Genomic DNA, 16,184 nt, shown 5'->3' with positions numbered 1-16,184 from the left:
TTGCTGGATCATATGGTAGTTCTATTTTTTCTTCTTTATTTTTTAAACTATGAAAGTATGATAACACATTTATAAGAGACTCCAAAAATACAGAACAAAGTTACATATAGTTCCACTATATATTACAATTATTTCTTAAAGTAGGTAAATTAAGATTTTTAGTTGGCGTTTCAACATCAAACTCTCAAAAATTAATAGAATGTATAGACAGAAATGTAAAAGGAAAAACATGGAACACTTCATGAATTTGCATGTCATCCTTGCGCAGGGGTCATGCTAATCTTCTCTTTATTGTTCCAATTTTAGTATATGTGTTGCCCAAGTGAGCACTGGTAGTTCTATTTTTAGTTTTTTAAGGAACTTGCATACAGTTCTCCATGATGACTGTATCAATTTACATTCCCACCAACAGTGTAGGAATGTAGTTCTCCAAACTGTCTTCAGCATTTATTGTTTGTAAACTTAAAAAAAAATATTCATTTGACAGCTTGGAGTCTTAGTTGCAGCACTTGGGGTCTTTTGCTGCAGTGCAGACTCTCTAGCTGTGGTGAATGGATTTAGTAATTGCGACGTGGGGGAGTAGTTGTTCTTCTGCCCAACCAGGGATCAAACACATATCCAGGGTGTTTGATGCGTGTTGATCCCTAGTTGCATTGCAGGGTGGATTCTCAACCACTGAACCAGCAGGGAAGTCCCTATTGTTTGTAAACTTTGATGATAACCATCCTGATTGGTGTGTGGTGATATCTGTATGTAATTCTGATTTGCATTTCTCTGATAGTGATGTTGAGCATCTTTTCATGTGCTTTCTGGCCATCTCCATGCCTTCTTTGGAGAAATGTCTATTTAGATTTTCTGCCCATTTTTTTGATTGGGTTTTTTTTTTTTTTTTTTTTTTTGGACAGAGAACTGCATGAGCTGTTTGTATATTTTGGGAATTAATCCCTTTTCGGTCACTTCATTTGCAAGTACTTTCTCCCATTCACTGGGTTGTCTTTTTGTCTTGTTTAGGGTTTCCTTTGCTGTGCAGACGCTTTTAATTAGGCCCTGTTTGTTTATTTTTGTTTTTATTTTCATTACTCTAAGAGGTGGATCAAAAATAGATTGCTGCAATTTATGTTAAAGGATGTTCTGCCTATGTTTTTCTCTGAGTTTTTTTTTTCTCTGAGTTTTATCGTGTCCAGCTTTACATTTAGGTGTTTGATTTGTTATAGCTTTTGTGTGTGTGTGTGTATGTACAGTGTTAGAGAATGTTCTAATTTTATTCTTTTACATGTAGCTGTCCAGTTTTCCCAGCACCACTCATTGAAAATCTTTTTATGGCTGGATAATCATATCTATTGTATGGATATACCAAGTTTATTTGTTTATACTTGATGTACACTTTGATTATTTCCACATTTTAGCTATCATGAATAGCACTGCTATGAATATTTGTGTGCAAGTTTTTGTGTGGATATATGTGTTAAATTCTCTTGGGTATATATCTAGGAATGGAAGTGGTTGGTATGAGGTAACTCTATGTTTAACTTTTTTTTTAAAAGCTGTTTTCCACTGCAACTTGATAGCAGGAGCTATTTTACATTCCCACTAGCAATGTAGAAGTTTCTCATTTCCCTGACATCATCATCAACTCTTGTTATTTTTCCAGTAAAATTTTTTATTGTAACCATCCTAGTGGATATAATACGATATCTCATTGTAGTCTGACTTGCATTTCCTTGATGGCTAATGATTTTAAACATCTTTTCATATGCTTATTGGCCATTTATATATTTTCTTTGGAGAAACATCTATTTAATTAAAAAATGCCATTTTAAAATTGGGATATTTTTCTTTTTATCATTGGGTTGGAAGGATTCTTAATATAGTTGTAAATACTAGACTATTATGGATATATGATTTGCAAACATTTTTTTCCAATTTTTTTGTGTTGTATTTTCACTTTCTTGATAATGTCTTTAAAAATACAAACGTTTTAATTTTGATGAAGTCCAACTTATTTGGACTATTTTTTTTTTTTTTGTTACTTGCACTTTGGGTGTCATATCTAAGAAACTATTACCTAATCCTGTGTTTTCTTCTAAGAATTTTATACATTTGACTCTTTTATTTAGATCTTTGTTCTATTTAGAGTTTACTTTTTTGTATGTTCTGAGGTAGTGCTGAAGCTGAAATTCCAATGCTTTGGCCACCTGATGTGAAGAACTGACTCATTTGAAAAGACCCTGATGCTGGGTAAGATTGAAGGCAGGAGGAGAAGGGGAAGACAGAGGATGAGATGGTTGGATGGCATCATTGACTCAATGGACATAAGTTTAAGTAAGCTCTGCGAGTTGGCAATGGACAGGGAGGCTTGTCGTGCTGCAGTCCAAGGGGTCATAAAGAGTCAGACATGACTGAGCGGCTGAACCGATCTGAACTGAGGTAGGTGTACAAGTTCATTCTTTTTCATGTGGAAGCCGAAGTGTCTCAGTAGTATTTGTTGAAAAGAATATTCTTGTTTCATTGAATTGTCTTGGTATATCCTTGTCAAAAATCAACTGACCATAAATGTAAGGGTTTATTTCTGAACTTTCAATTCCGTTTCATTGATCTATATGTCTTTTCTTATGTCAGTGCCAGAGGGTTTTGTTTTTTTTTTTAATATTTATTTATTTGACTGCCCTGTTCTTAGTTGTGACACCTGGGATGTTTTAGTTGTGGCATGTGAACTCTTAGTTGAGGCATGTGGGATCTAGTTCCCTGACAAGGAATCAAACCCAGGCCCCCTGCATTGGGAGTTCAGAGTCTTTGTTCTTTTTGTCATGATTGTTTTTCCTATTTGGGATCCCCTGCATTTCCATGTGAATTTTAGGATGAGTTTATCAATTTTTGGAAGAAAGTCAGCTGGAACTTTCATAGGAATTGTGTTGAATCTGTAGATCAGTTAGAGGAATATTGCCACATCTTTTAGTTTATATTGCTGCTATAACAAATTATCACAATATTATGGTTTACAACAATACACATTTATTATTTTCAGTTATGGATGTCAATTCTAAAATGAGTCTTATGTGGCTAACATTAAGATATCAGCAGGACTGTATTCCTTCTGAAAACTCCAAGGAAGGATCCACTTCTTTGCCTTTTCCAACTTCTAGAGGTAGCCTTCATTCCCTGAGGCATGGCTCCTTCCCCATCTTCAGATACGTTACTCTAACCTCTCCTTTCCTCAGCATACCTCCTCCTACTTTGACTCTCTTGCCTTTCTCTTATAAGGACCCTTGTGATTACATTAGAATGTATAATTACATTATACATTACACAGATAATCTAGGATAACCACCATAACTTTATCACATCTGTAAAATCTCTTTTGACATGTAAAGAATATAGTCACAGGTTCTAAATGTTAGAATATGGACATCTTTTGGGGGCCACTATTCTATCTACTATACCATTTAAACAATATTAAGTCTTCCAATTCATGAATATAGAATGTCTTTTCATATATTTAGGTTTTCTTTAATTTCTTTCAAGGATGTTTGTAGGTTTCAATGTACAAGTCTTATATTTAATTTGTTAAATTCTTTTCTTAAGTGTTTTATTTTTTTTGATGCTATTGTTAATAGATCATTTTCCTGACTTCATGTTTGAATTGTAAATTTGCTAGTGTATAGAAATACAATTGATTTCTGTATATTGATCTTGTATCCTATAATTTTGGAAAACTCAGGGTTTCTTTTTAGAGATGATGAAAGTTAGATAGTGGTGATGGTTGTGCAACTATGAATATGCTAAAACCATTGAATTTTTAAAAAGGAGTAGATTTTATGATCTATGAATTACATCTCAATAAAGTCATTAATGTGTTTGTTCTCCAGCTGAAGTTATTTTTTTTATTAATTTCTTGCCTCCTTATCTGTCTTCCCTTTGTACAATATAAATTCTATTAGAGCAGGGATCTAGACTGTCTTGTTCATCACTGAATCCCTAACCTTTGGGACAGGGCCTGGCACCCAGAAAAGGATAAGTAAATATTTGTTGAGCCATATCATTAAGGAGTGCAGTTACAATTGGGTCTGATGGATCTAGCTGGCAAATGAGGCTCTAGTGAAGTCCCTCTAAAAAAACAAGTTTAGTGATATTAACTAGCAAGCAATTATATGAGCAGATAAAAAATGACTGTTTGTATTAATGGGCTATACCCACATTTGCTCTAGGTTTTGGAGCTGACAAAATTCTTTACTAGAGGAGTTCAGTGATTTACAAAGCTAGTGTGAGGCAAGCAGTATACAATGAATGAAAGAAAAAAGAGTAAATGAGAACTATTCTAGGTTGGTTGAAAAATGGCTACATTTCATCTTATATTCAGCCCATTCAATCAAAAATGCAGTCTGTATCTTCACCTCTTGCATCTGGATTGGGCTCATCACTCGATTTGACCAAGGACACTAAGGGGGAAGTGATATTGTATCTCTTTAAAGTGTACACCTTAAGGAAGCCCTGCATTTTTGTGCAATTTCTCTTGGAGATACAATAAACCAGGGCTTGCCTGCTGGAGGATGAGGGGCAAAGTACAGCTGAGGCCGGTCTGGAAGAGTCAGTGCTTCTCTAACCTGTCCAATAATTTCACATTATGACCACCCCAGCTGAGATCTCTGAAACCTAGCGCATGTGTGCATGCTAAGTCACTCAGTCGTGTCCGACTCTGTGTGACCCTATTATGGACTGTAGACGGCCAGGCTTCTCTGTCCACAGGATTCTCCAGGCACGAATACTGGAGTGGGTTGCCACGCCCTCCTCCAGGGGATCTTTCCGACCCAGGGATCAATCCACATCTCTTGTATCTCCTGCATTGCAGGCAGGTTCTTTACCACTAGTGCCACCTGGGAAGCCCCTGAGCCTAGTCCAGAGGTCAAATTGGCAGAATCATCCAGCTGACCTATGAGCAAATATAAATATGTATTGCTGTATGCCATTGGAATTTTTATGGTTGATTTTTATGCAGTGTTATTGTGGTAACAGATAATTAATACAGGAATCAACAGAAGGACAAGTAATCAGTATTATGCAGTTTGAATTCAATGTCTGGCAGGGTGACTGAGAGGAAGGAATGAAAGACATGGATGCAGTCAGTGCTTGACTCAGAGTATCATTGCAGGGGCTCCATAAATACTTGTTAAATGAACTGCAGCTCGGAGGTGGGAGGGGAATAGAGTTGAGCCAAAAAAACATTAAAAGAGAAAAGAAAAAAACAGAAAAAAGCATAAAAACACTTTGGATTCTGAGCTCCCTGAGGACAGGAGCCATGTCTCTAATCAGTGTTTTCACCCTCACCTCATAGCAATAGCATGTGCTGCAAACACTACAGGTATTGGTAATAAGGAACAGGAGGCTCAACAAACAAATGGTATTCTGCTCCAGGACTGGCTTCACTTGCTTTTGTAGAAAGCTTTGTGATTTCTGCTCAGTTCAATGAAGGAAGATTTCTGTTGGCATTTTCTCTCATTCTGTTTCCCTAGTTAGATGCCAAGTAGTTCTTATGTCTCCAGATCCCTATTTTCAGTTTGCCTGTATTTGGAAAGATTCTATTTTTGTACAGTTGACTGTAGCACAGTAATCTGGGGCAGCCAGAGGTTTCAATAGAGCTTTAGGCCGCAACTTTTAAAAACTGTGTTCACTTCAGCAAGCTGCATAACAGCTTTAGAGAGATTGATATCCAGTTATTAACTTAATTTTTCTCTCTGTCTTAGTGTTGATTATTTCTGCTAGGTAACTAAAGAGGTAAAATCCTATCTTCTAAAATCTAAAACATCAGTGGTAGAGACGGTGGTAGAGGCAGAAAAGATGAACTTCTTTTTCCATCACACTAAAACTCATCTGAATCAAAGTTGGCAGCTTTTTGGACTCTTTTTCAATTGAATCCATGCTGGGGTGCCAGGCTTTGGATCTGGTCTCCTTAATCAAGACTGCCTTCCCTCACATGCCCTGCCCACTCCAGTCCCATCTTGACCAGCTTGCTTTAAGAGCTAAGACTCTGGAGCCAGACTCAGTTCAGTTCAGTTCAGTTCAGTCGCTCAGTCGTGCCCGACTCTTTGGAATCCCATGAACCACAGCTCAGCAGGCCTCCCTGTCCATCACCAGCTCCTGGAGTCCACCCAAACCTACGTCCATTGAGTTGGTGATGCCATCCAACCATCTCATCCTTTGTCGTCCCCTTCTCCTCTGACCTCAATCTTTTCCAGCATCAGGGTCTTTTCCAATGAGTCAGCTCTTTGCATCAGGTGGCCAAAGTATTGGAGTTTCAGCTTCAACATCAGTCCTTCCAATGAATACCCAGGACTGATCTCCTTTAGGAGGGACTGGTTGGATCTCCTTGCAGTCCAGGGAACTCTCAAGAGTCTTCTCCAACACCACAGTTCAAAAGCATCAGTTCTTTGGTGCTCAGCTTTCTTTATAGCCCAACTCTCACATCCATACATGACTACTGGAAAAACCATAGCCTTGACTAGACAGACGTTTGTTGGCAAAGTAATGTCTCTGCTTTTTAATATGCTGTCTAGGTTGGTCATAAGTTTCCTTCCAAGGAGTAAATGTCTTTTAATTTCATGGCTGCAATCACCATCTGCAGTGATTTTGGAGCCCCCCTCCAAAAAGTCTGACACTGTTCCCAATGTTTCCCCATCTATTTGCCATGAAGTGATGGGACCAGATGCCATGATCTTAGTTTTCTGAATACTGAGCTTTAAGCCAACTTTTTCACTCTCCTCTTTCACTTTCATCAAGAGGCTCTTTAGTAGTTCTTCACTTTCTGCCATAAGAGTGGTGCCATCTGCACATCTGAGGTTATTGATATTTCTCCCCGCAATCTTGATTCCAGCTTGTGCTTCTTCCGGCCCAGCAATTCTCATGATGTACTCTGCATATAAGTTAAATAAGCAGGGTGACAGTATACAGCCTTGACGTACTCCTTTTCCTATTTGGCACCAGTCTGTTGTTCCATGTCCAGTTTTAACTGTTGCTTCCTGACCTGCATACAGGTTTCTCAAGAGGCAGGTCAGGTGGTCTGGTATTCCCATCTCTTTCAAAATTTTCCAGAGTTTATTGTGATCCACAGTCAAAAGCTTTGGCATAGTCAATAAAGCAGAAATAGATGTTTTTCTGGAACTCTCTTGCTTTTTCAATGATCCAGCCAGACTGCCTAGGTTCAAATCCCATCTCCTTCATTTAGTGGCTGTGAATTCTTGGTCAAATTATTTAACCTCTCAATACCTCAGTATTCTTAACTGTCAAATAATAATCATAAAACTAGTATTTACTGTTGTTGAGATTTAGATGAGAATCTACTTAGAAGGCCCAGTGCAGTGCCTGGCATAGAGCAAGTACTTGTTCTATGTTAGTGGTTATGATCTAATCAATTAATTGAGCTGATAAACAGTTAATGTATATATACTTTCCAGGTGTATTTGCTTGTAGACTGGTGTTTTTGTTTTTATCATTTTTTATTTGAAAATAATTTCAAATTTTTGGAGAAGCTATAAGAATAGACCATAGAATACCCATATATTGTTATCTAGATTCACTTATTGTTAGCATATTACTCCCTTTGCTATATCATTCTTTGTCTCTGGGTGCATGTGTGTGTTTTCATAAATGTGTGTTAGTCACTCACTTGTGTCCAACTCTTTGTGACCCAATGGACTGTAGCCCACCAGGCTCTTCTGTCCATGGGATTTTCCAGGCAAGAATACTGGAGTGGGTTGCCATTTCCTTCTCCAGTTTTCATATATATGTATATATAAAATTTTTTGGAACGATTTAAAAGTAAATTGCATATGTCATTAATTTTTATGCCTAAATACTTCTCAAAGAATAAAGATAGTCTCTTACATAATCACAGTGTAGTTGTCAAATTCGATACACTTAACATTGATATGATATTCTTATCTTGTCTGTATTATAGTTGTGTCAATTGATCCAGTAATGTCCTTTATAGCATATTTTCTTCTAGTAAAAGATCCAGTCTGAGATCAAGTATTGTCTTTAGTCATCATGTATCTTCAGTCTCAGTCAATCTCGAACATTTCTGTAGCTAATTTTTGTCTTTTGTGACACATTTTAATAGATTGTTCAACATTTTAAGTTTGTCTAGTTTTTTCCTCATGATTATAGTAAAAATGGGCATTTCCGGCTGGAATACTGCACAAGTGAGGCTGTGTCCTTTTCAGGGTGTCACACCTGGAAGTGTCCATCTTCCCTCTGGTCATATTAATATTCATCACCCTGTCAATCATCCAATTTCTCCTCTGTATAATTACTATTTTTCCCTTACAACTTCCAAGCTTTTTGTGGGGAATCACTTTAAGCCCATGCAAATATCTTGATCCTCATCAGATCTTCCTCCTAGCTTTAGTATTCATTGATGATTCTTAACCTGATCTATGCAAAATACTGATTTTCCAATTCAGGGAGTCTCTCCTTATTTACCAGTCAGTGTTTGGTGTTCTGCTGTAGGCGAGAATCCTCCCTCTTATGTCAATATTTGCTAATGGCTCCTTTCCCTAATGTGGAAATGTTTTGGTAATTTTGTTGAATTCATTGAATGTATATATGTAAGTATTTAGGTCCTTCCTTCCCTCTTATCTTCCTCCTTTGCTCCCTCCTCCCCTCCCTCCCTTTTTTTCCTTCCTCTCTCCCTTATTTATAAGGATTCATGAATTTCTGTTTTTCTCAATGGTTTATAATTCACTATTCTCCTTAATTACTTTGGTGCTCAAATTGTCCCAGATATGGTCAACGGTTTTTGAAGTCAGTTTTTCAGTTGCAAAGCTTCATAAAGGTCACAGAGGGATTCATTTTAGGGTCAGAGGTAGGCCTGTATCACTGAGAAGTTGTATTGCTGTGGTAGTTGTGAGGTTTTTCTACAGAAGAGGCTTATCTTTTCCAGTAATCTGAAAACTACATTGGCTTTGTTTTCTTCAGATGCTCAAGAAGAGAGAGAACATTTGTTTATTGTACCTCCTGCCATTCCTTTGCAGTTGTTTCACAGAGACCAGGACAAACTATGGAATTCTCAAATTCAGGCTTGTTCAGAGATACAAGGAAAGACTACAACTCTTTTTCACTGGGGGCTCCAAACTCTTGGGAAGGGAAATTTCCTTGGTCAAATTACAGCATGATTATCTCCTTTTTTTCTCTCAGGGAATATTTGACTGTAAAATTGATGCTGTAACAGTAAAAAAGCACCTGGTAATATAGTGTCACAGCATATTTATTACTCCTGGCACTTATTATACCACAAGATTTATTTTAGGCATTAATTCTACTTTTTAATGCAATGCTCAAAGCTGTTTCTAAATCTCCATGTTAGGTAAAACTGATTTCCTACATTCCATAAGATCTACACTGAGCATTTTCTGTTCTAAAAAATACCCAAGCTGCCCTTCTGTTGAAGTTTCACTAGCTATGAAAGTAGCTATCACTACCAACACTTACTCTGTGTAGGACATTGATATAAACACTGCACTTATACTGATCGGTGAGGTAAATTATTATCTCATTTTACAGATGAGGAAACTGAAGTACAGAAAGATTAAGTAACTTGCCCAAGATCACACAGTGGCTAAGGTAGAATTGAATCCAGTCAGTATGACTCTAATGTGCTAACTGCTAAGCAGAGACAGGTGAAGGGGGTTGACATTTCTTGAAGTTCTTAACATACCTGATATAATGAATGAATGCAACAAACAGGCATCCCAAGTAGAAGGAGAAGAAGATGAGGAAACTGAGAAGAATGGATTTCACATAAACGGATCCTGAGGAAAGAGAATAGATCTGGTCAGGATGTCCTCAGGAGAAAAGAGGACCATGTTTGGGATAGGACAGCTTCACAGGCCCATCTGCATCACACCCATTCTTAAATCCTAAAATAATCCCATTCAAAGCAGGGAAGCTACTGGAGGTCACCCAGTCATGGTCCATAAATGACCATAAATGGCTGCCTTTCACAGTGATGACTTCCTTAGGGGAGCTGGGAGGGACTTCCTATATACAAAATCATAACTGACTTCCCTTTCTTTCTATAAGGAATTTAACAAAATGCTTTGATTCTCTCTTCTATCTCTAAGGTAAACGTTTGGTTTCTTATGATGTTTCTCTGGAAGGATGACATTAGCACTGAATGACATGATCTCCTTCTTGACAGGAATCTCTCCACTGAATCCCGGTACAAGGAGAAGAGGGCAGCAGAGCATGAGGTAGTTAGCATCACTGACTCAATGGACATGAATCTGAGCAAACTCTAGGAGATGGTGAAAGACAGAGAAGCCTGGTGTGCTTCTGTCCATGGGGTTGCAAAGAGTTGGACACGACTTAGTGACTCGACAATAACAACCAAAACTGACCTTTAATGGAAGGAACAATGGTCACTTGAAGGTTCTTTGCCCGTTGTAGATTCCAAGTCTGGTTTTCCTTTTCTGATAAAAAAAGAACAAAGCACAATGGGTCAGATACTAGGTTCCTGGCCTCTCATCTGAACAGTTGTTTAAAAACTATCCAGGATGAATTCTGGTTGCTAAATTTTCTTTTAGCAAGAGCTACATGAAAACAAATCACCAAACCATCAAACCATCTAATACTCTTTGGTTAAAACTTTCCATTTGACCTTTGTTTGGGTGCATTTTGGTAGCACCAAGTGACTTAATCGAGAATGTAGCCTCATTTCTTAAATGAAGAAGTCTTGACCTTTCTGCTCATATCACCTATGATTCAATGTACCATGGAAATCTGAGGAAAACAGCTGCAAAAATAAAGAGCTCATTCATCTTTTGGTTTGCATTTTTCTAGCCAGTGAGAATTTGCTTTTCTTATATAGCCATTAAAAGACTTGTAGTTTGCAAGAACATTGGATGTTGGCAAAACTCTAGAGCTATGTAACTAAGAGATTAAAGAATATATGAGGAGGCTCAAGCGGGAGGGGATACATGTATACATTTGGCTGATGCACATTGTTGTTCAGCAGAAACTAACACAACATTGTGAAGCAAATATATTCCAATAAAAATTAAAACAGTGACTAAAAAAAAGAATACATGAGAAGAAGATTCACCTGAATACCAAGAGAACAGTGTTACACTCAACAGTAAACACTCTCCATGTTAGTCACATGTGGCCCATCAGCTGTTGAGGGGTCCATGTTTTCAATCAACAGCCTTTTCCATTGCCGTGGTAATTAGCGGGTAGTTGCCCACAACCACTGTATTGTGCCTAAGAGCTTACACATTGGGTAAGTTGTCAATTGGGATAAATTGCCCTACTTTGCTTACTTACTATCTTGAAAGGGACAATTTTGGCAGTGGGAATTGAGAATTCTGACTTTTCCTGGGGAAATGATGACTACTGATAAATATAGGTGGCTCCATTACTGCTAGCTACCAAAATGATCTTAGTAAATGGACCTCGATTTGCTGTATTAAAATCATTATTTGTGTGCGTGTGTGTGTGTGTGTTAGTCACTCAGTCATGTCTGACTCTTTGCGACCCCATTGGTTATAGCCCACCAAGCTCCTCTGTCTGTGGAATTCTCCAGACAAGAATATTGGAGTGGGTAGTCATTCCCTTCTCCAAGGAATCTTCCCGACTCAGGGATTAAACCTGGGTCTCCTGCATTGCACAGGAATTCTTTACCATCTGAGCTACCAAGGAAGCCCCATTACTTCATAGTAGTAAATATTTGTTGAGTAAAGAGCCAACTTACCTCATGTAGTCTGAGGAAGTACAAGACTTAGAAAAGATTCAAGGATCAATAATGTCTTGAGATCTATTATTTTCTTCCCTTTATTTTTTTCTCAAGTACATCTCAGACTGCTTTGCCAAGCCACTGCTGATAACCCTGATTTCTTGGAACTAGAGATGGTTGAAAGGGATCATAAGGGGCCAAAATGAACTTTTTGGTTCGTTTCCATTCCATTCCGTTACGTTTTTCTACATAGCCAAATATTCCTCACTGTTGCTTACCCTGGATGAAGAAAGATCCTCCACAGGCATAATCTTCAGGCTTTATCACAAACACCACAAAGAACTGCTCACCTGGAAAATCTTTCTTCTGCATAAGACATAAAGATAGTGAGAAGAAGGGAGAAAATTCATGGTGGTGGGGGCAAAAAGAAGGAAAGAGAAAAAAAGTAAAGTTCATCCCTCTCACTAACTCCTTAGAAAGGACTCTCACATTCCCATGATCTACTCTAGGTTAGCCATAATAAAATAGTTGTTATATCCAAGAAATTATGTAGATACACTCTTCTGATTTCAGTCTGTCTTGTGCCCACTTGAGTGCTTAGAATTGTATAAAATATATGTCAACAGCCTACATATTAAATTCTTCAATAAACTTTTTTAGAGTTGTTTTAGCTTTTTATAGTGGTATAGCTTTTTATAGTGTTTTTATCTTAAAATTCAATGGTAAATGACTTTCTGAAAAGTCATATAGTCAGCAGATAAATTAATTTAGGTCAGGGAAGCAAATACTCAAGTTAGGAGACCTGAGTTATAGTCCTGGCTTTGACTTTCTCTGAGTGAGCTTCTCTGTGTCTCAGTTTGTTATCTATGAATGAAGCATGGTTGACTAGATAATGTTTAAGATCGAGCATATTTACACTATTTTGACTTTATATTATTCCCAAATTTCTGATGTTTAACCTACCGAGAAAATGGCCCAAGACTGAATCAGGAGTCCAGAGAGCTGTACTAATTTATTGCCAAATATATTCAGAGTAAGAAAGTACTGATACACTCTGTACTTCATTAATTTACTGTCCAGATGGTGTAAAAATCTGAGTTTCCTATTATGCTTATTTTTTGTCCTTTTAAATTTGGGACCATATAATGCTGAGGTGCTAAGGGAAAAAATACTCAAACAAGAGCAGATATTTGCAGTATCAAATCTGAGACATTAAAAATTAAAGCCTGAATAATAGAAGTTTTTAGGTCTGATACTTAAATTATAATTAACCTCTCCTCATTCATGGCCTGTTATTCAATAAACAGTATCTCCTTACCTAGAGAACATATCAAATTGCAGGTACCTCAAGTAAATACCACTCTAAAGGCAGGAACAGAATCTCTTTGAAAATATGCTGACATGATGTGTATATATTTTTGCTATAAAATTATCATTAAAACAAAAACTTAATTATAATACCAAAAAGGCAAACTTCTACACAAATGTGATTCATATTCCTTTGAACTTACCCTTTCTGTCCAGAGTTGAAGTTCTCTTTTGGTTACTGTCACTAGTACAAAGTATCAAAATATGTGTCTTTTAAATTGAAATATACTATTTTCAGGTGTCTCAGTGGTAAAGAATCTGTCTGCCAATGCAGGAGAAGCAGGAGATGCAGGTTTGATCCCTGGATTGGAAAGATCCCCTGGAGGAGGGAATGGCAACCCACTCTAGTATTCTTGCCTGGACAATTCCATGGACAGAGGAGCCTGGTGAGCTGCAGTCCGTAGTGTCGGAAAGAGTAAGCAACTGAGCATGCATGCAAACATAGTTGATTTACAATATTGTTTTAGTACAATATATTTAGTTGTTTTAAATTGATCAGATAAGCTTTATGCTATATTGGCACCGCCCTCGCATTGAGTAGACTGGAATCTTTCACCCTTACCTCTGTAAGCAATCTGTCAGACACCTCTCCTGCTGCGTCACAGGTTCCCAAGATTCCCCAAGGGGAACAGGGCACCTGGTAGAGTAGCATTATTCACCAGGTATAGCAATCTTTGTTTTGAAATCAATCAGAAAGGAAAGAGATTTAGCGTACACAGTGAGCGGTAATCCTTAAGGTTTCTGTAAATTCAGTGGGTGACCAAACTGGTTCAGTAGGTAACCTGATTATAAACTTTGTCATTGACGATGATACCCACAGAAGTGATGTCTCACCTGTAGTGTGATGGCAGCTTTCTTAGTCATGGACTGGTAGACACCATTAAATTCCACATTGTGGTCGAGATCATATACTGGGCACTGTCATGTGCATGGGGGATAAAAAGGGAAACATCACTAATGTCATATATACATACCACACATACCACCTGGATCACAGAGGAGGGGGTCCTTACTGAGCCAGAAACCATGAAGAGTTTCCTCCCAGAACAGTCATGAAATAGTTTTCCTAAAATTTGGTGCCTTGTCCTCTGAAGTCAAGGTCACTTTATATTAATATTAAAGAGAACATAAAAGATCTGTCCTAAAGTATATAACACCTTTCCCATATTTTATTAGTACTTTATGAGACAGAAAGGGTCTAATGACACAGCAAAAAATTCAAAACATAGAACAAGCAGTAGGTTTCTGTTTTTCTTGTGCAGTTTACAACTTGGTCTTCCTTATTCTCTGTCACGATCATCCCTCCTTCCCTTCTTTCCTTTGTTCATTTTGGTGAAGAGTCAACGTCTCTCTATCTCCCCAGATCAATGTCTATAAACACATACTGTGCACTTATGTGCACAAGATACAGCTTTTAGTATTTAGCAGTCTTGTCAGCAGTACAAAGTAAGAGGATGAAATGGTGCTCACGCTATCATTTATCCTGAGACAATATAAAACTCCATATTGGAAGGTTGACAAGTTATGAAACTCACCATGATATTCTGGACTGAGACAACAGAGCATGGATAAGCCAATGTAGACACGACTTTAATGATAACTGAGTCTACGTCTTCAGGAAATTTGTACAGGAAATACTGAGAATTAAAAAAAAAGATAGGATTTGTTAATGCTAAGAAATGTTTAGTCACAAGCTATTTTCTCATGAATAAGGTGGTTTCCTCTAATATGAGGCACAAAGTTCAGATGTAAATCTCAGTAAGCCTCCAGTAATTCAGCCAGCCATTCATCTCTTGCATAATGAGCAGATGCTCTGTGCAGGGCTCAGATACTAGGAATACAGCAATGAGCAAGACAAAGGAGCCATTTAATACAACATTGCTGTATCATTTTTTATGATATTTATTCTCAACTAAAGTTTGCTACACTTCATTCCAATTTCAACTTAAGAAGATCCCCCCACCCTTTAAATCAGAGATATGTGAAATGTTATAGGAAACAAAGTTTACCTCTATGTGGTCATTTTGAAATAAGAACTCTTCCTTGAAAGGCAGACAAGCTTGTTCTTCAAGAATCTTAACTACCTTCCCATAGGCAAGGATTAGCACTACACCCACCTTTCCCCTAGACTTTTTTTTTTTTTTTTTTTGGCCAAAGAATCTATTTCCTGGCTGGAACTCAGTGAGATGACATTTAGATTCAAAGACCAAGCCCTACATCTAGGCTCCTGAAATATGTTCACAATTTTGTGCAGGCTAAGATATCTTTAAAGGTATTTCTCAAATATCAGAATAAGGAAACTAGATTCAAAGACCAAGCCCTACATCTAGGCTCCTGAAATAAGTTCACAATTTTGTGCAGCGTAAGATAACTTTAAAAGTATTTCTCAAATATCAGAATAAGGAAACATTTATAATAGAGGTTATACTATTTACCTACTTAGATTATCAATTCACCAGAAAAATTCATTAACTCTAAGGCTATGGTTTTTCCAGTGGTCATGTATGGATGTGAGGGTTGGACTGTGAAGAAAGCTGAGCACCGAAGAATTAATGCTTTTGAACTGTGGTGTTGGAGAAGACTCTTGAGAGTCCCTTGGACTACAAGGAGATCCAACCAATCCATCCTAAAGGAGATCAGTCCTGGGTGTTCATTGGAAGGACTGATGTGGAAGCTGAAACTCCAATACTTTGGCCACCTCATGCAAAGAGTTGACTCATTGGAAAAGACCCTCATGCTGGGAGGGATTAGGGCCAGGAGGAGAAGGGGGCGACAGAGGATGAGATGGCTGGATGGCATCACTGACTTGATGGACATGAGTTTGGGTAAACTCTGGGAGTTGGTGATGGACAGGGAGGCCTGGTGTGCTGCAATTCATGGGATCACAAAGAATCGGACACGACTGAGCGACTGAACTGAACTGAAGTTTTAAACATGTTGCTAATAATGAAGAAAGGGGACTTCTTCCCAGTAATTATAAATATAGTAACTGGTTGAGAAGCTTGACATGAAATACATAATTAAGACTGAGGAAAACCAGACAAAGATGCCACAAACAAAAGAAAACTACAGGCCAATATCACTGATGAACATA

At 37.8% G+C, this 16,184-nt stretch overlaps 1 protein-coding gene and 1 non-coding gene across 9 annotated transcripts in view; both read right to left on the bottom strand.

The window, feature by feature from the left end:
• Positions 1-16,184, bottom strand: part of SIDT1 (SID1 transmembrane family member 1) — a 120,753-nt gene that overhangs the window by 43,428 nt on the left and 61,141 nt on the right. For all 8 annotated transcript variants that reach the window (XM_070465937.1, XM_070465936.1, XM_070465939.1 and 5 more), the window contains 5 exons: positions 14,626-14,727; positions 13,925-14,008; positions 12,001-12,088; positions 10,389-10,460; positions 9,707-9,800 (listed from right to left, as the gene is read on the bottom strand). In XM_070465937.1, coding sequence (XP_070322038.1) covers positions 9,707-9,800; positions 10,389-10,460; positions 12,001-12,088; positions 13,925-14,008; positions 14,626-14,727 — 440 coding nt within the window. The remainder of the gene's footprint in view (positions 1-9,706; positions 9,801-10,388; positions 10,461-12,000; positions 12,089-13,924; positions 14,009-14,625; positions 14,728-16,184) is intronic.
• On the bottom strand, positions 224-330 carry LOC139034879 (U6 spliceosomal RNA). Its single transcript, XR_011487458.1, has one exon. It is a non-coding gene; the product is annotated as a U6 spliceosomal RNA (small nuclear RNA).

The sequence above is a fragment of the Odocoileus virginianus genome, chromosome 4, assembly GCF_023699985.2.
Source record: "Odocoileus virginianus isolate 20LAN1187 ecotype Illinois chromosome 4, Ovbor_1.2, whole genome shotgun sequence".
In the NCBI taxonomy this organism is placed as follows: Eukaryota; Metazoa; Chordata; class Mammalia; order Artiodactyla; family Cervidae; genus Odocoileus; species Odocoileus virginianus.
The sequence above is the reverse complement of the archived record's forward strand: the minus strand, read 5'-3'. Positions and strand labels throughout refer to the sequence as shown.